General features: G+C 39.9%; 1 protein-coding gene across 5 annotated transcripts in view; it reads left to right on the top strand.

The window, feature by feature from the left end:
• Positions 1 to 1,861: 1,861 nt before the first annotated feature.
• CPEB2 (cytoplasmic polyadenylation element binding protein 2) overlaps positions 1,862 to 24,360 on the top strand; it is a 63,238-nt gene continuing 40,739 nt past the window's right edge. For 2 of the 5 annotated variants that reach the window (XM_033105829.1, XM_033105827.1), the window contains exons 1-4: positions 1,862 to 3,663; positions 6,635 to 6,916; positions 7,667 to 7,756; positions 15,946 to 16,036. In XM_033105829.1, coding sequence (XP_032961720.1) covers positions 2,059 to 3,663; positions 6,635 to 6,916; positions 7,667 to 7,756; positions 15,946 to 16,036 — 2,068 coding nt within the window. In that variant the 5' untranslated portion in view covers positions 1,862 to 2,058. Of the gene's footprint in view, positions 3,664 to 4,007; positions 4,182 to 6,634; positions 6,917 to 7,666; positions 7,757 to 15,945; positions 16,037 to 24,360 lie in introns of those variants that run through there. The other 3 variants (XM_033105831.1, XM_033105830.1, XM_033105832.1) reach the window with 2 other exon arrangements.

Raw genomic sequence — 24,360 nt, 5'->3', positions numbered from 1 at the left:
CTGTTTCTATGCATTTGACCAATTTCTGCATCATTTATTAGGCTTTTTTAAAGTACTTTTTCCTTATTGTAAAGGTAGTATCAAGCTTCGTTCATTAGACAGGATATCAGACATACATAACACGTGTTTTCCCCTTGCAATGTTGTTTTCTTTTTCTGTATTTATTCTGATTTATATAAATTTGAAGCACTGAAGTCACAAAGGTGGAAATGAAATTTAACCGAGAGAATGAGGACTCGTAAAAATGTACACTCTGCCTACATCAGAAAGAGTGTGCTAATTTATAACACTATTTAACCTTAGTCCAGTTGTAAATCAAAATCAAGTTGTCTAAATTTACCTTCTACTGCTTTGGGGAGTAGTCTATATTCTAGGATCCATTCGGTAGTTTCAGTTCTCTAAGTGCCCAGAAAAAGTTAAAATTACAAAACAGGAGCAAATAATCCGTATTTTATTATGCAATATGAACCATTTTGCCATACTTTACCCAGACTCTCACATAATTTCTTTCTCTATATAAAGTTTTTCTTTTTGAAATATACAAGATCAGTTCCTCTTCTTTTGCTCCCAAGAGCCCTGCACGGAAAGCTCAGTCCCCTTCCATTTTGCAAGCCTCGACAAGTCTGTTGCTGAGTCAGAACCTCCTTTTTTCCCTACGTGAGAAATCGTTCTCCCTCGAATTCATAAAGCTTCGGAAATGTTTAAATTAGTCTCCCTAGGGGGAAGGGGCGGGGATGCCAGAATGAATGTGGTGGGGAGGAGTCCCACACACAGCAGTCCTGATGATAGCACAGTAAATGCTTTTATGAAATAGGAAGACTTGGACCTGGCCCAGGGTTACCATGGGAGCTCGCCTCGGAACCCATTATATGCATATATGTATGTAAAAAACCACACGGAGCCGTGTTAGGTTCCAGGGACTTTGTTCCTCATTACTGGAGTGAAAATGTTTGGTATACAGCCGGGGCTTCATGTTTACCTTCACAGAAAACACCTTCACGTGGCGGCGGAAAGGTCGATGACAGCACGCCGCACAAGAGGCTAAAAACAGAAACCAGCCCGAGAGGCGCTTTCTAGGGCAAGCGGGAAAGCTCCAAGTCGGAGCCGTGGTGGAGTAAGAGGTGTGGGCGAACCGCCCGGAGGGCTGCAAGGCAGGCAGAGCCTGCACGGCCGAGTTGGCCAAAGGACACCCGCGCTGAACAGCGAGGGTGGGAGGGGACCGGATCCCGGTTCCGCTCGCGCAGTGCCGGCCGCGCGCGGCCGCCGGGGCCGGGAGCCGCTCCCAGTCCGACTCCCCGGGCTCAGTTTACCTCGAGGGCCACCCCCACAATGAGAAGCCCCCATCCCTGTGGCTGGGCCTCTCGTGACCGAAGGTGGGGCGGAGGTGACATGAAGGAGGCGGGGCCGCGAGCGTGACCCGACTGGAGTTGGGGGCGGGGGGCGACATGTAGCAGGCTTTGCACAGACCCCGCGCTGGGAGGGGCCGTTGCCCCCAAACCGTCCGCCCCTCCAGCGCGTGCTCGCAGTCGTGCGCGCGCGCGCGCGCCCTGCGCTCACACCCCAGTGGGCCTGCCGCCCGCCGCCCCAACTGGCCTTTCCTTTTCCCTGGGCGCGAGACCCGGCGCAAGAAGACACGCCGCTCGCTTCCGCGCTCCCCGGCGCCCAGGAGCGCGAGCGCGCCCCCGGGCGAGCCTGCATATTAACGAGGGGCGGGGCGGGGGCGGGGCAGCGGGGGCGCGGCGGCCTCGCGCCCGCGCGTGCCGGGACGCACCGCGGGGGGCGGCGCGATTGTGAGGTGGCGCTGACGCACGTTCCGGGGTTCTTAAGCCGCGAGGGCGGCGGCGGCGGCGGCGGCGGCGCCCGAGCCGGTCTCGGGAGGCGGCGGTGGCCGCCGCGAGGAGCTGTGGGGCTGAAGTCGGTGCCCCTGGCTCAGTCACGGTGTCCCTCTCTCACTAACTCCCCCTCCTTCCACCACGGCCGCGCCGCCCCAGATCCGGCGGCTTCCTAGGCGGGGCAGCGGACGGGACGCGTCTCCTCCCGCTGCCGCCGGCCTGATAAATGAGGGAGTTCGGGTTTGGGGTGCTGCAGACCGCCCCGCTCCGAAGCAGCAGTCCGGGGTCCCTATCCGGCGGCGGGACGTGCCGTCCTTACGCCCCTCTGCCCTCCGCCACGCCCTTCGGCCCCCTTTCGCCGCCGCCGTTGCTTGTCACCGGCTTCTCGGAGGCCGCCTCCCCCTTCCCGGTCCCCCTCGGCTGCGGCGGCGCAGGCAGCTCGGCAGCTGCTGCCGCTTCCTCTTCCTCCCCGTTCCTGGTGCATCAGCAGACCATGCAGGATGAGCTGCTGCTGGGGCTGACACAGCAGCCGGCGCGGCCGCTCTCGGGGGCGGCGGCCGCGGAGAAACTCCCCAGCCAGCACCCCGGCGGCGGCACGAACGCGGGTGTGACCCACCTCCTCCCCTCCCAGGACTTCAAACCGAGTCTGCACCACCCCCCCTCCTCCTCCGCCTCCCGCCGCCGCACCTCCTCCCCGCAGGACTTCAGTGAGCGGCAGCAGCAGCCGCCGAGCAGCCAGAAGAGGAAAGAGTTCAGCCCTGCCCAGCTTCCCCACCCTCCGGACTCGAAGCCGCCGCCGCCCGGCCCGCTCCTCCCGCCGGCGCAGCTCGTCCAGCGCCCGCAGCCGCCGCCGCAGTTCAGCCGCCCGCTCCCGCAGCACCTCCCGCCGCAGGACCTCGCCCCGCGGCAGCGCCCAGCCGACCTGCCCCCGCTCCCGCAGCTCCAGCCTTCGCCGCCCGCAGCCCCGCGGCGCCGCCACGGAGGCGCGGGCAGCCCTCGCAAGACCCCGGCCGCGGGTGAGGGCAGCGCCGCCGAGTCCCCCAATGCGAGCTTGGCCCCCGCGACGCCGCCGGTGAACCCCGCGCCGGGCTCCATGGAGTCCCCCAACCACCCCCTGCTCAGCAGTCCCAGTACCCTCCTGCCCGGCGGGGCGCTCGGCGCGGGCGCCTTCAGCAGTCTGCAGAGCGCGGACCTTCCGCACCCGGGCGGCGGCGGCGGCGGCGGGGGCGGGGGGCCCCCCGGAGGCGGAGGGGGAGGCGGCTCCGCGTCGCCGCCGCCGCTGCCCGGCTTCGGCACCCCCTGGTCGGTGCAGACCGCGTCGCCGCCGCCGCCCCAGCCGCCGCCGCCGCCCCAGCAGCCGCCGCCGCCGCCGCCCCAGCAGCCGCCGCAGCCGCAGCCGCCGCAGCCCGGCTCGTCGGCCGCCACCCCGGGTGGCGGCAGCGGCGGCGGCGGCTCGCTCAGCGCCATGCCGCCGCCCAGCCCCGATTCGGAGAACGGCTTCTACCCCGGGCTGCCGTCGTCCATGAACCCGGCCTTCTTCCCGAGCTTCTCGCCCGTGTCCCCGCACGGCTGCGCGGGGCTCAGCGTGCCGGCCGGCGGTGGCGGCGGCGGCGGCGGCGGCGGCGGCGGCTTCGGCGGCCCCTTCTCGGCGGCCGCGGTGCCCCCGCCGCCGCCGCCCGCCATGAATTTACCTCAGCAGCAGCCCCCACCGCCCGCGGCGCCGCAGCAGCCGCCCAGCCGCAGGTCGCCGGTCAGCCCGCAGCTCCAGCAGCAGCACCAGGCGGCGGCCGCCGCCTTCCTGCAGCAGAGAAACTCCTACAACCACCACCAGGTACGGCGGCGGCGGCGCCGGGCAGCGCGGTGGGGCCGGGGCGCCGGCGGGGCGGCCGGACACTGGGCTCGGCCCAGGTGGCCCCGACCAGGGCGAGTGACAGTGCGGCTGGGAGGGCGGAAAGAGTGACAGGACTCGGGACCGCAGTCCCCGGCGGGGCGGGCGGGCGGCAGCCACCGTGGGCTTGAGGCTCTGGCGGCGGGTTCGCGCTAGGAGCCGCCGTCCGGGCGCCCCTTCGAACGCCCCGAGCGCCAGTGGGGGCTGCGGCCGCGGCGGCGGGTGGGCGGGCGCGTCGTCCCTCGCGCCGTCCCTCGCGTCCCTAGTAGCCGGCCAGCCCCGCGGACCCGGGCCCCGCCGACGCCCCCTGGCCTGCAGGGCCGCTGTCCGCGGTCCGGGATCCGAGAAACGCGGCGAGGACGGGCCGGGGAGCAACGCGGGCCGGCGGGCTCGCGCGGCGGCCTCGGAGGAGCGGCGGTGGGAAGCGAACTTGGGAAGCTGGGAGATGGTTAGCCGAGACGGTGCGTGTCGCCCACTGAGGGAACTGGCGCACAGGCTTTTTCCTTTCGAGTTTGTTTCATTCGTAATTGGCCAGAGACCGACGTCGCCCGCCGGGGAAGCGGTGGCGGGCCCGCACCACTGGCCGGCAGTTCCGCCCCACCCGGGCGTGGGGACCCGGCGTCGGGAGAGGAGCGGCCGGCTGCGCAGCGCCCGCCGCCTACCTCCGCTGTCCCGGGCTCTGTCATCTGAGCTGTCAGATGACTTGAACGAGAAACTGGTCGTGGTGGCTCACTTGGTTAGAACTGAGACGTTCCGAGATGGTTTTAGTTTCTGTGCTTTTTAACGTTTGGGTAATATTTCACGGGTTTTAAAACAAAAGGAAACTTGAATCTGGGATTGGTGTGTTACCTTGAAGAGAAGACTTAAGTACATCTTTTTGGTGTCCTTCTCTTGAATTACAGGGCGTTTCTGTTTTAAGTGGGTAGTGTAATTATGAAATAACACGGCAGGGTTTTTCACTCATCCGGGTCCTTTCTGATTCAAGATCTGTTTTGTTATCCCTTGAATACAGTGTTTGAGTGACCGCTGGGTTGGTTAGTGGACATTGAAAGAGTATTTTGTTCCTTTTTGATCTAGTCAGCATTTATCGTAGTGATTTCTGTTTAAGGCCATTTTCGTGATTAAGGATTTAGAGAGAAGCAAATTTGGACCTTAGCCAGTGCTTGCTTACTTATAGAACTTTTTCCTTTGGCCAGTTAAAGTTTCCAACGATTAACCTTTTTAAAGGGTGAATAACTATCTAAATTAACCAAAGTAACAGTTAACAGTTTATTTAAATTAACCAAAGTTACAGTTAACAGTTTTTGTTGACTCACTGGTTTCTCCCTGAGAAAGGAGAATGTGGCCTGTAAGAAATGAAAATGTGGAATTTTGAAATAATATTCCACTTTTTTATGATTTGCATAATCTTCAGCAACTGTCTTTTGGATGTCAGGGTCTTCATTTTTTTTTAACTGGAAACTTGCCACGTAAAATTATCTATAGGTATTTTTGAATTCTTAGAAACATGACATAGAACATCAGAAGACCATATGCCATGATCCATATTTAAGTATAAGCTCCTTTTTGTCAAAAGATGGGTCTCACAGTGGAGTGTAAGAGGTCACACAGCTGTCACATGGAATTTTAGATCACTGGAAGAGAACTTTGGACACTGAATCACTGAGGAAAGTAAGGCCATCCAGAATGGAGTTAATTTGTCCATGGTCCCTTAGCTATGCTTTTGAACTACCTATGTGGAGGGTGAAAGCTTAGCATATATTCATGATTATATTAGCATTTAAAAACATTTAAAAAAAATAGGTACTGTATAGCAGATTTTTTTTTTTTGCATTGTCTAATAAGAAGCAGGTTTAATTTTAACGGTCCTGTATTCATTCACTTATAGTAACTGCATGGTTCATACTTCTTCTGGCTAAATGTTAGCACAAAATTATTAAAGTATAAGTTTATTGATAATATAATTGCTACCAATTAATAGATTTTAAAAACCTACAATTATAGATTTTTGGTGGATTTTCCATTCTTTGATGACGTAACCTTTTTTGCCATAGACTCCAGTTTGGAATATGATTTGATTTTGAAAATGAATGAAGTTAATGCAGATTTGTATTATTAGGATCTTTACTAGAATAATCAAAGCATATAGTTGTTTACTTTGTATATCTCAGTGGATCCACCTATGGGAAACATTAGATAATTGCTTAGCAGTTCATGGATAATTAAGTGAAATAAAAACAAAAATACTTTAAGAGAAACGCTGAAACTGGAATAAAATATCTGAAACTGGCATAAAATATCCTAAGAGTTCAATAAACAATGCAGAAAAGGACACATTTCCAATATTGTCCTCATCCCAAAAGGAATTTTTAATTTGCGCAGCTGAATAACACCAAATGTTATCATTATTCACTTTTGTAGTAGTACATCTTGTTTTGGAAACCTAAAGTCTATTTCACTCATGCGGTTGGTATATTTTAATTAATAAAGATCATATTTTTGTTTGTGTCTAGCAGAACGTGATTGCTTTAAGATCACAATGTAGGTTATATCTTTAAGGAGCTTCAAAGTTAATTTCAATTTAAAAATATTCTTTTCTTCATATTTATCATGTGTCAGGTTCTCTCTGAAGGGAAAAAAAGTAGCTCCATGCTTCTATTTCAGTAATTGTCATGAAATATCTGCTTGATTCATTATAATTTATAGTCGACAAGAGAATGAAAACTCACCTCAGATTAAATGAATATTAAAACAGCAAGATTTCAAGACTATTACTTCTGTAAACTAGATAAAGACATTTTGTTGCTCTATGTAGTTCATTTTGTAAAGATCATATAAATTCTTAGCTCAGGTCTAAAATTAGAATGATAAACTCTTTAAATGCCTATAATTTAAATAGCTATATTTTCTCCAGCCTCTTCTGAAACAATCTCCTTGGAGCAACCATCAGAACAGTGGCTGGGGCACTGGAAGTATGTCGTGGGGAGCAATGCATGGCAGAGACCATCGTAGAACTGGAAACATGGGAATTCCAGGAACTATGAATCAAATATCTCCATTGAAGAAACCGTTTTCTGGTAATGTCATAGCACCACCGAAATTTACTCGCTCTACTCCATCACTGACTCCAAAATCTTGGATTGAAGATAATGTGTTCAGAACAGACAACAATAGTAATACACTCTTACCCTTACAGGTAAGAATTGTATGTAATAAATGACCTTGTTTCTAATGTTAATCTTTCAAAATAGGAAATTGGGTGGTGGTAGTTAGTAGTAGTAGTATGGTGAAATTAACAGATTAAAAAAAAGAGAATGTTTTAGTTTTTCAGCATATAATTTCATCATCAAAGGATAAAATACCTATACAGAGGAAATTGTGACTATAAAAAATTCTCTAAGAGTACAATCGAAAAGAACTTCATAAAATGTAGAAAAATCTGCTATTTTTCTTAAAAAACACTTGAAGCTTTTCATTGGCAATTCCTTAAGAATGCTTTAACTTATTAATCTTTAGTGCACCATCAAAATGATTTTCTCCTATAATATAGTTAAAATGTTTGTAATCATGCATAGATTTGATTATCATCAGCTGTTTGTGTATTAGAATAGACTTAGTACAGCTGTGATTATGGCAAAATAATAGGGCTTTTACATTGAATTAAAATGTGTCTTCACTGGTTGGGTGACTACTTTTTTCCTAAATGTGGTCTAACAATTACGATGATTGACATTTTTCCAAGCCTTTTAATTTTTTGTTGATATTGAAGGTTGATGAAATTCTCTTTGACTGTTTAAAATGGGATTTTTTTCCCTAAAACCTTCAGAGGACAGAATAAAGATAAAAAAAGATAGCAAGAACTTTGTTTTGATTTTTTTTTTTTTTAATGGGTGGGCATGGGGAAGAGAACTGCTTATTTCTGATGAAAACTTCTATGCTATTGAAGGTGAGATCTAGTTTGCAGTTGCCAGCTTGGGGCTCAGATTCACTCCAAGATAGTTGGTGCACTGCAGCCGGAACATCCAGAATAGACCAGGTAGGCTGCACAGTGTATATTTTTCAGGATTTTGGCTAGCAGTTCAGTATTTATATTATAAGGAGGATTATTATTTACTTTTCAATTATATTTATTTAACCATATGTCAGAGAGTGTTAAAGCAGTTTATTTTTAAAGGGTCACTTGACAAACTAATGTAAAATGCTTCATTTTTAAATATAAAGTAATTCATAATCATCTTATATTTATAAAACATAGTAAATTTGTTTTTGGAAAAAGGAATTATATACCCAAGAGCACCTGGCTTTAAACATCAGTCAAACTGAACACATTTTATTTCCTTTCAGAATTATTTACAATTAGATACAAAGTCATTTGTTTATTTAACTTCCAACTTTACATTTCGTTAATGTTTTACAGAATTTTTCAGTAAATTTTTGTCATGAAATTTGCTATGTTGGTCTTGAGATACATTTCTTAAAAATCCCTATCTTAGTTCAGTTTTTCACCTTTATAAAAAAACTTTATGGTATAGTATTTGTTTGTTCTAAATTTTGTTACTGCTCTTATATACTGCCTTCTTCCAAATAATTAGTTTTCTATGGAAAAACGCTGAGTCAAAAAGCTGGGTGTCAGTCTTAATTACTTTCAAGCCCTTTGCGGTTACAAAACGCTCTCTCTCTTCCTGCAGACTAAATTTGAATGCATACTGGGTACCAGGTCATGAGAGTTATTACAAGATAAATAGGAAATTCAGTTCTTATACATGAGGGTTCTTTCTTACAGAACCCAAGTTTGAATGCACAGAGTTGACATTGTGGGAGTCCACTGAATGTTATCCTTAGTTAAGGCTCTTCCCTAGTTAATTTATCAACATGAGATGATTTTACAAGTAAGGACTGTATAAATAGATCAATACATTTGTAAAGAGCATTCTAATCTAGAGGGTTGACAGTGACTTCAATAATCAATCATTAGCGCTTGTTTTAGACAAGTCCTACCTATTTACCAAAGTCGTCCTGCCAGGATCTCCACTTAGAAATAAAGAGTTATCTCTTATAATTTTGTAATTTGTGTCTTGTTAGTGTAAGTTAGCTATCTATCTGTTTCTGCTCTCTTTTCCACTTTGGTTCAGTTAGGCCATATTGGTGTCATTTTTATGGTAGCATTTTTATGTCATTCGAATTGAATGTATGGTATGGGAATGTATGGCCTAGGAAATGGTATGTTAGACGAGGAAAATTGTAATTATTTTGGAGGTGGCAAGGACGTGTTTTTAGAGAGGCAGAAGATGCACATGAGAGGGATATGTATCTATACAGAAGAAAGAGGACAGATTAGCTGTCGTATAAAGGATTCATGAGGTGCGTCATATGCTGAGAAATTAGGTTTTTGAGATGCTGTCAGTTGATGGAATGCTAGTGAGTACACAGAGGTGATGACTGGGCCCAGCAGAGGTGCTCCTGGGGCTGCCACAGGATGAGGGCCTCTGACTCTCCCACTTAGACTTCTCTAAGCCACTCTGCTTTTACCTATTTTATAAACTAGTGTTTTAGATAAATTCATTTTAGACAAAGGATTTTGGTGATTCAAGGTTTTTGTTTGTTTTTTTGTTCTTTTGTTTATTTGTTTTTTGTAATTTGCTGAGATACTAGCATTCCCTGTGGACTCTTGAGCAAGAGGTGTGATGTGATGAAGTTGAAGAGAGTGGTGAAAAAAAAAAAAAGTGGAAAGTCAACTAAACTAGAAGGAAAGGAGGTCTGAAACCTGAATTAAAGGAGGACTTTGAACTAGGTCATGTGAGGCCTCTTTACCCAACTCTTATACTTTCTCTGATCTGTTTTGGCCATTTCTTTTCCTTTCTGCTCCCTCCTACCTCCCTCCTTATTTTTAGAATTCAAGCATCTTGGTTTATTCTGGGGGTGGGGAGAAAGACGGAGGAATGGGCATTGATCAGAGGCAGTTACAGTGTATAACCTCTCAAATGCTTTTCAAAGCAGTGTTGTTGTCAGGTTTGAGTACCCTAAGGCTACTTATACAAAATTTGTTCTGTGTTTCTACCATAAAAGGTTGAGGTATTTGAAGTTGACGTTCTTAAAAATACAGCAGCTTCTACAAACTGCAATTGGTATCTTAAACAGTTGGATAGTTCTTCACTATTTGGCAGTGTTAAAAAATATAGAAAATACTTAAGCCCATAAATATCTTGGAAGATTATTTTAATTTCTAATCCTTTTTCATCATATGCAACATTGTAATACTAATAAATTTTAGTTAACAAATACATTATTTTAAAACATTTAACTTTTATTTCCTTTAGTCTCAGATTGATTAGGCAATACTAAATTCTGTAACTGGTCTTAATTCTTCTACCTGAATGCTTCAGGCATTACCTATAATTGAATTCAGTAAATGGGGCAAAAACAATTTTATAGGTTGGTTTTATTTCAGGTATATGTAAAAATTTTCAGGTTCGCATGTTCTTATTTTAAATATATTTTCTATGGAAAAGGTTCAAATTTGAAACTTTTTAAAAGCAAATGTTGATTGCTGTGCACATTTCTGACTTTAAAATGAGTATTAGATATATCTATTAATATCTTTAAGGCTAAGAATTATTGTTCTTTAGAACGCTATTAAATAGTTACCCTTGCAAGAAATCATACTCAAAAGTGTGAATTTTAAGTTACCTTACAGTTGAATTGTCAATTAGATATTAATGTCACAGTATATTTATTCATTAATACGTTAATATTTTAAATGAAAAAGTAAATATAATAATAGTAGCTGAGGTTATAACTAACAAGTTGTTCTCTGTAAAGAAAACAACCTCATGCCTTTAAAACTGTAATACAGTCTGTAAGCCTATAAGATGTGTGTTGGCCTGTCCTCTGGCTGGGGGATTGTCAATATATTCAGCTCTAGATTCTTGTTCTTATGGAAGTTGTCCCTGCAGTTCTTGAGCATGCCACATAAACTACCTTGAATTAATTGAAGATATATTCCACCAGTCTTTAATCTCCAGGGTATTATGAGATGTGGTAAATAGTAATATGGGCATCTCTCAGAAAAATGTATTATTTGGAGTCTTTGTTCACCCAACACACACACAGAAAAAATATGTATTAGCAGACCAAGTCCAATTACTCATTTAATAAAGGATTCCTTAAATTGTGGTTCTTAAACTAGATGAGCTTCAGGGACATTGGTAGTCATCAAACTGTACCTAGTGAAAATAAGAGACAGTGGGCTCTTTTATACATGTTTAATAATGGATGCTTTCTTTCTGTTTCCTATCCTATGTTCAGTTCTTTAATTATATTTGATACATTCTTACACCAAATTTTTTCTACTTGCCTTTCCATTTTCTTTAACCCTTCTGGGTACTAGAATTTTTAAAGGCCGTTTGGGGCCTTTAAGAAATTAAAAAAATATATTCAGAATCACTTTAGCACTTTGTTGAGAATCATAATAATAAAGAAATGAATGTTTATTTTATATGTGGTAGTGTTTTAATTACCCTTGAAATATATGCGGGGACACTGTTCTTTACCTTTGAGAAGGTAAAAGTCCAGTGGGATGAAGAAGGGTGGTATCTGTGGAACAACTAGAGAATAAGAGAGTGCTACATTGTGTAGTAAGGCTGAGTAGCACAGCACATGCCTCTAATTCAATACAGTGCAATCACAGTGTGTAATCAGGAATGTACATCAGTATTTACTTAAAATTGAGGACAATATTAGCACAACTTTAAAATTAGAAAGCACAATCGGTAACCACAAGATTGCCATGGGGATATGAAAGTCAATTTGGGGAATGTAATCAATAATGTTGTAAAGATTTTGTAGGGTATCCGATGGACACTTGTCTCGTTAGGGAGACCACTTCAGGGATGGTGTAGATGCCTGATCACTGCACTGTACACCTGAAGCTAAACAATAATGAATGTCAACTATAATTTTATGTATATATAGTTACAAGAAGCGGAGGACAGCATTAGGAACAGAGACAGTGGAAATGTAATGGCTGTGTGCGATGTCAGAGGGATAGTGGATGGGGGAGGGGAGTTATCACTGTGTGAGGGGTATAAATGATAAATGTCTAACTATTACATTGTTTTGTACACATGAAACTAATAAAAAAATAAAAAATAAAGACAATGTAGTTGAACAAATAAAATAAAATAAAATTAGAGAACTAAACACAAAAATACAACAAAAGCTAATCTCCTTGGGCAGAAGAATATGTGCTTAAGCATCTGGTATATCTTTAAATATGAGGATATAGGGATTTTCTACAATCCAGCTCCCTTTTCTTTGGGAGAAGACTGCATTGTCAAGAGAGAAAGGTTCAGTTTGACCACTTCTTTTAAAAAAGAAACAGGCTTTTGAATACATCAAAGCAAAAATATGACATCCCATAAAAAAGTTCCTTTCACTTAAGTTATAGAATTCCTTTTGTTGTACTAATTTTAATATTGTTGAAGTTCTTAGTTATTTTTCAGCACTTATAATCTTTTCTGGGGCTATCCTTTTTTAAGATTAGGATTACTTTGTGTTTTCTGTGTCTTTCAATCTTTCTAAGACTTTATTGCTGCTTCTGTAAGTTTTTGTGGCAAACGTCTGGGTTTATAAAAACAATAAAATATTAGAATATAAGAAATTATACTTTTTTCACCAATGTGTTCTAATTTTCACCTGTTCATTATTGTAGGATTCTGTAATCTCACTTTCTGAAAGCCCATTTAGTTGATTCTTTGCTAGTTTTCATGTTTGAAGTAGATTGGAATAAACTTTTCCTCGTAGATTCTTGCTTTTGTGAAATATCTTGGCCATTTGCAAATAGCCATGTAGTAATATAAGAGTTACGTTGCTGTGATGTTTCCATTTATGCTAATCAGTATGGGTGTGTTTATGGTTACTTTAAAATGGTTTCAGGATTTCAATTTCGTTTTTAAACCAATGGTACTTTGTGTGAACACAAATTTTTCTAATATCTGTATTTCAAAAGAATGCATGAGTGTTTTATAATCAGATTTGTTTCTGTTTTTGGTTTTTTCAGAAGTCATATTTTGATCCCTACACTTTAGTTAATGAAATTATATGTATTTTTGAAGATGAATCTGTAAGTTTCATTAAATCCGGAAAGCAATTTTGAGATGTTATGAGCTCTTTGCCTGCTCAAGGCTATATTGTGTTCATTGGTTTAAAAATCATGTGGGATGCAGCTGATGTTTAACAAAGTATAACTAAGCTATAGTTTTTAAATAGTTTTGCTATTTTCTTTGCTAAAGTAGGAGTTTGTTTCACGATGTAAGACTTGTATGTGAAGGATAATAAGGGAATTTACAAGTGGGCTTCTCACTATTTCAGTGGGACATAGATAGGGATTAAAGCTAAAGCTATTAATACATACAGCTTTTTTGAATAACAGTTGTCAGAGTTGATTGTTTAGTGGTCACTGATATTTATTGAATAGCTTGCTTATGTATTTTCCTTCATGACTTTAATACTGCCCAGTGACAGTAGAATTAGAAATATAGAATTACTTCATTTTATCCTAACAGTTTATATTTTTTCTTTTTTAAATACATCTAGGAACCCTGAATATAATAGCACTTGATCTTCCATTGTGTGGTCAGAAATTCGAGTTGAGAGCAAGGCCACATTAATATCTGATGCTTGTCTCAGTTTAGTCAGTTAACATTTGCGTTCCTATTCTATGGAAGATCCTGACAAGGTTTTATATGTAATCCTTTATAATTGCCATATAAAAAATATAGTCTTTGCCCTCACATACCTCAACTTAATTACCTCAACTCAATGCAGAATTTTTATGGTAGAAAGTACTATGCATTTAATGTTTGAGAGCTAGCTATATTCCATAATTAGAAGGTCCCTACCCCTTAATAACTTAGAAGTTTAGTAGGAGAGGCAGAGGGAAAAAAAACACAAAAAAACATAGTTTGAACAAATTACAGTGGAAGCACAGAAGATGGAAATATTTGCATAGATTACCAAAATTCCACGTCATTTTTGCCCAAGGGCCACACTCTTCTCTATTCCAGTTTTATGTCATTATAATATATAGTACTTTGAGACTTTTGGTTTTCTATTATTTCTATTTTTTTAAAATGGATTTTTGGCATCATCAAGTTCAACATGGTTATTTCATGTTCTAGAAGAGGAAACAGAGCCTGAAGAGATTTAGTAATTTAAGATTAAGAAGCTCAGTGCTTCTTAAATTAAGGTCTCTGGACTGGCAACCTCAGTATCACCTGGGAACTTGTTGGAAAAACGAATTGTCAGGGTCTACTCTCAACCTATTGAGTCAGACTCTGTTGATGAGTCCCAGTAACCTGTGTTTAACAAGCTTTCCAGATGATTCTGAAGCATGCTCCTGTTTGAGAACCACTGTTACAGCTCAGTGATTCTCTGTGCCTCCCTTACCAATCAAGGTCACTATTCTAGTGAACCTCTGTTACTGATGTGTTCTACCTCCGGAGTCTTTAAGTAACAATAAGTACGGGATATACCCATATACCAAATTGGTGATAAAGCTGTAGTAAGAGCTTCTAGTCTGGCATTCTTTCCATCACTCAGTGTTACTTTTCACACTTAAATTCCTTGACAGCAACTTGTTTAGTCTACAATACTGATTGTGGCCCCTTAGCTTTAAAAAGCTCACAGCCCTAATTTAAACATCAAAGTAGAATAAATAAATCAACATATTCTCAGGAAGCTTCTTCTGTTTTTCTTCAGCTTTCTAAAAGACTTGTTCTGAATCTACCCTGGATTGTGGACCCTTTTGGAAAACTGATGAAACCCATAAACCTTTCTTCAGAAGAAAAAAAAAATATATATGTATTACATACACATACAGAATGTTGTATATACCATGTTCCCCGAAAATAAGACCAGATCTTATATTAAGTTTTGCTCCAAAAGACGCGTTAGGGCTTTATGTTCAGGGGATGTCATCCTGAAAAATCATGCCAGGGCTTATTTTCCGGTTAGGTCTTATGTTCAGGGAAACACGGTAATCTCAGAGATTTCATGGTCCTTCTGGAAGCTCATGGATGCAGGTTAAGGAGTGCCGAATTCTGATTTCTGTGGAGAGTTTTCTACTTTTCTGATTCTCCTCTTTCCTTTTTCTGTGTTAATCATTTTTTTTTTGGGGGGGGGGAGTTAAAAATGGCCTGCCCTGCCTCCGCCACATATGCATGCACTTGCACACACACATACAGATTTAAATGGGTGGGAGTTAGCAATGGCATATTTTGATAAAAATATCCCTGGCGATTTGGGGGGCATGGGCCAGAGCTTGCCATGGTAGTTCCCTGTATATATTTGTTCAAGTACTTTGATTGTATGTTTAGTAGAATACAGTATAAATTCATGAATGTTAAAGAATGTAGCAAGCAAGTTGAGGAATATAACATTCAGCAAACAAGACTTCCAATGGCACAAAAGATTTTGTCCTGAGACTGGATGAGATAGGAAATTCTGTGAAATGAGAATGCTTTTGCTCCCCCATCTGCCTTTTGGCAGAGAAATAGAGGGGAGAGAAGGTTTAGAAATGCAGAGACCATTATGTGAGGACTGTAAAGAGCAAGATTTGAATATAAATATTCTAGGTGTTAGTCTTTGTTTTGATAATAGTATTTCATGCTTTTGATTTTTACAGTATAATATGTTTATGCATTCATTATCGTGACATTCTGGCTAAGTCAAATAACGTACAATGTTTGATAGATGTTTAAAGTGTGGTGCAATTATGGAATTAAGTCCTTTCCCAAAAATAATTTTTCAAGTGTCAGTCTTCCTAGATATATGAGAAAAGTTTAGAAGTTAAATAACAACTAAAAATGCTTCTGTGTGTGTTATATTTCAGAAATATTTGTAGTTGAGAATGATTACAATAAAAAATAATTTTACTGTATTGCATTAATACTCCCAATGAAATAAGATTGCTTTTGATATGTGATTTGCTTTTGATACGTGATTTTGGAGATAAATATATGAAATATATTGTCCTTCAGTATGGGAGATATTATAGTTTATGAGATTCTTAGTTATTGGTATTGTCTTGGGATGCAAACTGATTAGTAATGTTGTGTTAATCAGATGTCCTATTTATGTAAGAAGATTTAGATAGTATATTTATCATCACTTTTTAGATAGAATTGCACAGATTATATTGAGTCTGTTTTTTTCTTTCTCTTCTAGGATCGAAGTAGAATGTATGACAGTTTGAATATGCACTCTTTGGAAAATTCCCTTATTGATATTATGAGAGCAGAGCATGATCCGCTTAAGGGTAGGTGACTTTAAAAAAAAAAATAAATTCTTATATCATCCATCAATTTGTCTGCTTGTTTTACCACTTTTATGTGAAAAGGAGGACTAAGTAGCACCTATATCACTTATAAAATTCTGTTATAAGTTTGTTAATAAGAACCTTTGTTTTTGTGAAATGTCATCCTTTTTTCCTTTGTAGCTTATTTAGATTTATGCTGATTTATACAGAGAGAAATGTAAACCCCTCTCTCTGGACTTATTTTTTAAGAAAAAGCTACTGTTAAAAGATACTCTGCAGTTCACTAGAGGATAAAGCATGGATCTAAAAAGTCTAAAAGTGTACAGCATAATCACTTTTCTAGAATTCCATCAAATACGGAAATATATATTTTTTTAATTCCTTAAAATGCTTTCATTCACAATTTGCAGTGATTTCAGCCTAGAATTGTCGTAGGTTAACTTCCTTATTTTTCTTCTGTTTCATATCATAGGGTTTCAATAGGGGATATTTTATAATAGCTTCTCTATCTTCCTAGAAGTTGGGGCAGATTAGGAAAAAGAATCAGCCCCACTGATCTTACAGTATCAACCTTATTATTGATTGTATCTGAAGAAATTCCGTTAACATATTTGTTTTCATTGTCTGTTAGTAATTCGTTTACATTTCTTTATACAATATCTCATTGCCTTTATATTAATGGTGAATATCTAGCAAACTGTGTGAGCTTGAGTGATGAGAAACATTAGTTATCTATTGCTGCATAATATATTATTCCAAAATTTAGCAGCTAAAAGCAACAATAAGCATTTATTACCTCACACAGTTTCTGAGTCAGGAATTCAGGAGCAGATTAACTGGTTAGTTTGGCTCAGAATCTCTCGTTGAATCAAAACCATGAGTTACTTTGTAATCTTTCTACATTTTTAATTCTATAAAGCCAAGTGGGAATTCCCAACTTCAGCTTAAAAACTCTAGAACGTTGATGTTGGCAGCAAGGTGATGGCTCAGGGCTGACGTGGCACTACCAGATATCTAAACATTTTTGTTCCATTTCTGGATTTTGCTTATAAAGGAGTTTCTTGTTTATCTAATTTATTTGTAAGGAGCTTGAGAAGGTCAAGGATCATTAGTGATTGTTGATAACATGTGACAATGGTAATTCTCCTCATAAACTAACATAGTTATACTTTGTTGTTTTTTTGTTGTTGTTGTTATTGCTTTTTGTGGGGGGGGGGGATAGGGATTGATTCTAACCTTCTAACCAAAATCTAGCCTAGTTTTATGAGTGTTTGTTTAGTATTGGGGACTTGTTACATTTCACTGTTAACAGTTCCAGTAGCATTTGTCTTGGATCTTCTGTTTAAGAATAAAATCCAGTGGTTTATGATTACGAAGAAATTCCATTTCCTTGAATTTTATCTAGAAGGAAAACTCTTAGAAATCCTAAGATAAAGTCGACATTAACTGTTACCAGTAGATAATGAAAAGGTTTTCATTGTTGTTTCTCCCAGTCTTCTTTTAAAAGGCCTTTGGAAGATGTTCGGAGAAAATATTCTCTGCTGCACTAATAATCTCCGTTTTTCTTCTTCTCTAGCCTGTGTTATAATAAAAGTGGAGGGAAACCTCGAAAGAAGACTTTTTAGAAAGTGGAAGCAGCATCAGGCTAGGAGGAATTTAATAACTAAAAAGTCCCAAGTGAATTCAAAATTCTTTTGTTAGAAGAATTATCTCTGGCCGTTGGAAGGGATAAATGTGCTCACCACCACCTTTAGCAATTGTGGTGACATATTTGTATTTCTAATTGGAGTATTTTATATTCTACATTTATTATAGCAGGAATAAAAACAAAAACAAAAAAAGAAAAGAAAAAGCATTTGCAAAACCTTCTTTACATAAAATAAAGAAGTAAGACTCCTGCAAATTGCCACCATATACCTGTTTAAAATGATCTTGGTACCCAAGTGCTGGCACTTAAACTTTTTTTTCTGGCTTTTATTACTAGTGCAAACTCCACTGCCTTCTGATATCATATTGTATACCTCCCTCCCCACACTCAAATCGTTTCATCTCTTCTTTGGGCTGGACCTCAGTAGAATCTGCTAACGCAAGTTTGTGACAAATGGAATAAACCAGTTCCTGAATTTGTTTTCCAGTCTTTCCATTCCTGATCTTAAGAGCTGCAATTCACTCCTGTGTCACATCTCTTCTATCTCATCTGTTCATTTCTTTCAGAAAATTCTGTCCTTTATTTAATACAAGGAAATTCTATTTTCCAAAAAATAGAATGAATCTTATTTTATTCTTTTAAAATGTTTTCAAATAACCAGGCATTTGCTTTGTATTCCTTATGGTATCTAATGAAAAAAGAAGGGAGTTATAGGATACAATTTTTTAATGAATGTCATTTTCCTTTATAGTATTGGTGAAAGTTTCTAGAAAATTTTCTTTGTGAACTTGAGTGATGAGAGATTATATTATCTATTGCTGCATAATAAATAAGTCCTAAATTTAGCAGCTTAGAACAACAATAAACATTTATTATCGCACACAGTTTCTGTGGGTTAGAATTCAGGAGCAGTTTAGCTGATTGGTTCTGGCTGAGGAACTCACAAAGTAGCAGTCAAGACGTTGGCCAAGGCTGCAGTCATCTGAAGGTTTGACTCAGGCTGGAGGGTCCTTTGCCAAGATGGCTCACACATGTGGCTGGCCAGTTAGTACAGACTGTTCATTCATCATGACATGGACCTCTCTCGGGGCTGCTGGAGTGTCCTCACAGTGTGTAGTTGCTGGATCCCCCCAGGGTGAATGATAAGGCTCAAGGCGAATGCCCCAGTTTCTTCTATGACCTAGCTTCAGAAGTCTTCACACCATCATTCCATGACATCCTACTAGCTCAGCCCTGCTCAGTTGGCGGAGGCTCTGCTGCTTAAGACATGTGAATACTAGGAGGCAAGGATCAGTGGAGGCTATCATGGAGGCTGGCTTCCATGCAGATGGAAGACAGAAACTGTAAATTTGCATTCAGTTCTACTTTCCTAAAGGAAAAGAGGAACTACTGAAGAGTTAATGTCAACAGAAAGAACAGCAATCGAGCAGATCTCTGAAATCCAAAGAAAGTCAGTGGCAGGTTATTGGCCTGGGTGAAAACTGACTGATTGTACTAACAGAAAGACCCTCCACCCCCACTTAAGCCCAGAATACTTCACTACGGCTTGTTTCTATTTTCCCACTCCCCAGTGGCATTTACATGGTAATAGGGAACCTCCACTGTTTAATGTTAAGGTTTTTATGGCTTATCGTAACAAGTTGGAAGGGTCATGTCTTGCTGGGGCTCTGCAGACATGATGGCAACTCCACTGCCTTCTGATATCATATTGTATACCTCCCTCCCCACACTCAGATCGTACCTCCCTCCCCACACCAAGATCAAACTCTCGAGTACACTTTATTCCACTGAGTGTGCCTACTTTCGTGCCGGGCAGTGTACAAGACCCTGGCTGTATACACTGTGTGTCACAGACATGGTCTCTGTTCTTGTTGAATGTATAGCCTATTGGGGAAAGAGAGACCTTATACTTACATGTACAATATACGTATATACATATAATATGCCAATATAGTGTAATGTATACATATAATATATGCATGTAACTACAGAGTGTCAGAAATACTATGGAGGGAGATTAGGTGCTTAGGAAAGTAGTAAGTAGGAAGAAGGGGCACCTCATTTAGATGTAGAGTAAAGAAAACTGAGACCTGAAGTCATAAGCAGCACAAACATGAAAAACCATTGGGGGAAAGTGTCAACTAGACAAAGGGACTGGGATGTAAGGAAGAGCTTGTCACACTTCAGGAACTGAAAGCTGACTAGTCCTGGCAGAGCTTGTTTAGTTGCCCGATGGTAACACCGCTCAGCCAGCCCTGTGCAGCGTGTGCTTTGCTGCTCTGGATCGTGAACGCAAGCACACTGCTTTATGCTTTCCTTAGTATGAGTGGCACTGACCAATCTGCTGTATTTATGCTGCTGTGGTTTCTCACCATTGACCTCCCATCTTTTCATGACTGTCTTGATTCTTGGTAAATATTTTCCTTTTCACAGAAACAAATATGGGTTCTTTTCATGGTTCAAGTAAATCACGCTTTGCCAAGTACAGTTTTGTGATTTTACAGTTTTGAATTTGCATACTTATATTAAATAACCTGTGATCTTTTATGTACGTGTAGGTAAGTTCATTCTGCTTTAAACAAAAGAACAAAAGAGTCATTATTGGTAAACTCTCTTTCTCCCTACGCTCAGCAATTTTCAAAAAGATCTTGCTGTGTAAGCATTTTTATAAAAAATTGCTTACCCCTTCCCAAAGTATAAGGGCAAACAAAAAAAATTAATTTCAGCTCATAAAAGTTGATTTGAACGCTCTAGGAAGAAATGCAGTTTATATAACAGTCCTTGGGAGGATCTGTCTCAGCAAGTCACATGCCATTACCAATGTTCCTGAGCAATGAAAGGGAATTCAGGAAAAAAGAATTTAGAGCATGGTTTTATGCCAACAAGTGTTTAGAAGTGGATGCCTTTAAAACTTTTTATTAACTATGTATTTAGTATATCTACCTTCATTTTTATTACTTGACTTGCTAAAGTCCTATTTTCTTAGGCTCCTGATATAATAATTTCTGCTTATTTTAAGGAAAATAACCCCTGAGAAAATAAGGAATTACTTTTTTTTTAATGTATGATTTTTGTTTTGTTTTTGTTTTTGGTGGTGGTTGTTGTTATTGTTTGGCCTTTAATTGGGGAATATTGGGGGAACTGTGTGTTTTTCCAGGGCCCATCAGCTCCAAGTCATTGTCCTTCTATCTAGTGGTGGAGGGCGCAGCTCAGCTCCAAGTCCAGTCGCCGTTTTCAATCTTTAGTTGTAGGGGGCGCAGCCCACCATCCCATGCGGGAATTGAACGGGCAACCTTGTTGTTAAGAGCTTGTGTTCTAACCACATGAGCCATCCAACCGCCCTAAGGAATTACTTCTCAAGGTGCTAGGTGGTTGTGGTAGTACCAAATAGTCTGGCTTCTTTCCTTCCACTTTTCTTTTTCCTCTACTTCTCTTCACCTGGCCTTAGTATAAAATTGAAGTACATAGTCACAGAATAACTTGTGTAAATTTCTAAAAGTCTCTGGTGTGAGAACTTGTATTTTAGACTGTTAGAACTTTTGAGCTGGACAGAGGTTCTCAAGCTCTGAGAGCATGTTTAATTAACATTTAGGGTTCGGGTCCCCACTCTTAGAGATTGTGTATTGCAGGTTGTTAGAGAAACGCTGGTATAGGAGAACAAGATCAAAGAGATTCATGAAAAATTGTAAAAATTTTACTAACAATTGTCACCCCAATAAATTTAAAAAATAAAATTAAAAAAAAATGTTCATGGCATTTATTAAAATATAGCAAAGTGCAAAATAAAACTAATATCAATAATATACATATCAAAGCAGTTACTGTACTTCACTTACACTGCCCTCACTCTGACAGAGGGAGGGATGTATTTCTCAGAACTAGTTTTACTTTTCAGCCACTTATTTTTCCTGGAGTCAAAATTTTCACAAGTGCTAAGAAAAAGTGTAGGTGAAAAGCATGTACATTAGAATGTCTTCAAAAAAGGATAATTAAGGAGTGATTACTGTGTGTGCTTTCAGTTTTTAAGTAAAATGATTCCTTTCATTTTTAAAGTGAGAGTAGAATTTACATACTCTTTCCCGTTTACTGCGTTGATTTTTTTCCCCCATTTTCTGTCCACTGGCATTTGATGAAAAGAAAAAAAATCATTAAGTTTGGAATAAATTATATTTATATAGAAGCCATATTCATTTTATTAAATGTATTCTGACTTTAAGAGATCATCACTGTTGTGATATACCTGATACCTTAGTACTTTACCCTCCAGCTTCTCAGAATTTAGTTCATCTTAAGGAAAGTACAGTTTATAAGTTTACAGGAGTTTAACTTTTGTCATCTGTGAGAATATCTACAGATTGAAAAGGAAATTATGAAAATGTGGTTGTAGAAGTTGTTTTAGAAACCTTACTTAAAATATGGTATTATGGATAGAGACTTTTAAGTTATATTCATTTTTATTTCTTTCTAGGTAGTTGTCTTAATTAGCAAGAGTATTATTAAATTTGAAAACATAGTTGTTTCTTCCAATCATCACTGAATATTTCAACGATTTGAGTTACCACAGACTGCAGTTTTTCTTTTTTGAAAATTGAAAGACATCAGACAGAAATTATAATGACTTTTCTTAAAAATCACATTTATTTATTTAAAGGATATATGTGTTTATTAAAAGCCTGTTATTCACCACAGAGCATCTGTCTTAGGAGTTTAAATATGGGCTTATAACTTATTTTAAAATTGAAAATAAAACAATAAAAGTAATATTTTAAATATAGTGATAAAAGTAAGTACATGGGATAATTAGGCATATAAATTTTAGCTACTTGCAGTATGTGAAGAGTATCTGAAAATCTCTAATGAAGGTTTTTCCTCCAGAGTAGAAGACTTTATTTTATCCTTCTTATATTGTTTTTTTTTCTTTATTACAAAAAGTAGTGTGTATTCTTTAAAGGAAATCTGGGAAAACTAGAAGAAAAAAGTTATAAAATCATTAATAGTTCCACAGTTCCACAGACTAAAATAATCATGTTTGATATTTTTTATGTATAATTTTTCTAATCTTTTATACATATATATGATATATGGTAACAGATTTGCAATACTCAAAACTTTAGCATCCCCCAACCTGATTAATAAAATGTTATTAATATATATGTACATAGGTTAAAAATTCAAATAGTGCCATATGGCTTATGTAACAAAAAATAGATGTTCCCTCCCTCATTTTTGTCTAATTCTGACTCCTGTTCTTAAGAGGTAGCCACTTGCAACATTGTTTTTTTTTTTACTGATTTTTCATGTCATTGTAAGTAATATGCTTTTGCTTAAAGTTCCTACATTTTAAGTATTATCTGTTGACTGTCTACTTTGACTTACCCATTGTCCTCTGAAATTGATTATAAAAGCACTTTTGTTTAAATTAAGGGATATATTACTATGATAATGCAAATGATATTCATAGATGAGCTACTTACGTTTTATATTATAATGTTTTCTTTTTTCATTTAACTGTTTTTCCTGGAATTAATCCTTGTCTCTTTGGGTTTGTTTGCTTAGTTTTGTTTCAAGTACTTGTCACTAATTCATCCCAAAATTTATTAATAGAACTCTAAAGCTTCTCAATACATGTAAAACCATCAAATAATCATCTAGATAGATATTTTTCCTGCCATTGGAGGCATCCTTTTAGTAGCCCTCCATAACTCATTTTTGGACTTCCCTAATCCTGCAAATTCCTTTTTCCTATAGAATCCATGTCCTGATCTCCACGCCCTTTCTTAGTGGTTTAGGCCTTTGTTTTATTGGGCCTATCCTACAGTATCTTCCTTCAGAAGGAACATAAATTTTGAGACCCTATATGCATGGAAAAATGTTTATTTTACCTTATAAGATGATAGACTTAGTATAGAATTATATATTAGTAATTTAGAATATTGAAAGCATTGCTTCATTACATCCAGATTTACTACAGTACAATTCTGAAACCTGTTCATTTGTATAATTGATTGCTTTGTTTTGTGTTTTTGAATTTTTTGCTTTTCTTTCTGAAAGCTGTTAGTTTATTTTCACTGTGGTTCTGAAATTTTAGATAAATGAAATATGGGTCTTTGGGTGTATGGGGGGGAGGGGCTCTTCTGGCCTGTCTTCCTTCCATTTCTTTATTTCCTCTGCTGTATATTCATTGAGACGTTTTAATTCAGACATTAATTTCCTTCGGTTCTTGGAAATTTTGGTATTTCTTAGATAATTTTTCCCTTCTATTTTTTTTATATTACCTCTTTCTGGAATTTGTTTTCTTTAAATATTAAACCTATTCTCATCATTAACTTTTCTGTTTTGTATTGCTTTATCTTTTGTTGTTTTGCTTTTGGAGAAATTTTCCCATCTCTGTTTTTCAACCTATCAGTTTTTTTCTTAGTTAAAAAATTTTCTCTGAAAAACTTTTAAGAACCTCTGAAAAAAAATTTCTCAACTTTTCTATTATTCTTCTTCGATCTTATTTCACTGGAGTATCTTTCTTTAAACACTATATGATATTGTTTGAAGATTATTTTTCCAATTCCTTGTATTGTCTATGGGTCTTCTGAGTTCCTTTTTTCTGTTTGTTTTTGTTTTGTGTTTTTGGGGATTTTTTTCTCTCGCTGGAAGCCTTCATCAAGTATCTTACAATCCCTTT

The sequence above is a fragment of the Rhinolophus ferrumequinum genome, chromosome 5, assembly GCF_004115265.2.
Source record: "Rhinolophus ferrumequinum isolate MPI-CBG mRhiFer1 chromosome 5, mRhiFer1_v1.p, whole genome shotgun sequence".
Lineage (NCBI taxonomy): Eukaryota > Metazoa > Chordata > Mammalia > Chiroptera > Rhinolophidae > Rhinolophus > Rhinolophus ferrumequinum.
The sequence above is the reverse complement of the archived record's forward strand: the minus strand, read 5'-3'. Positions and strand labels throughout refer to the sequence as shown.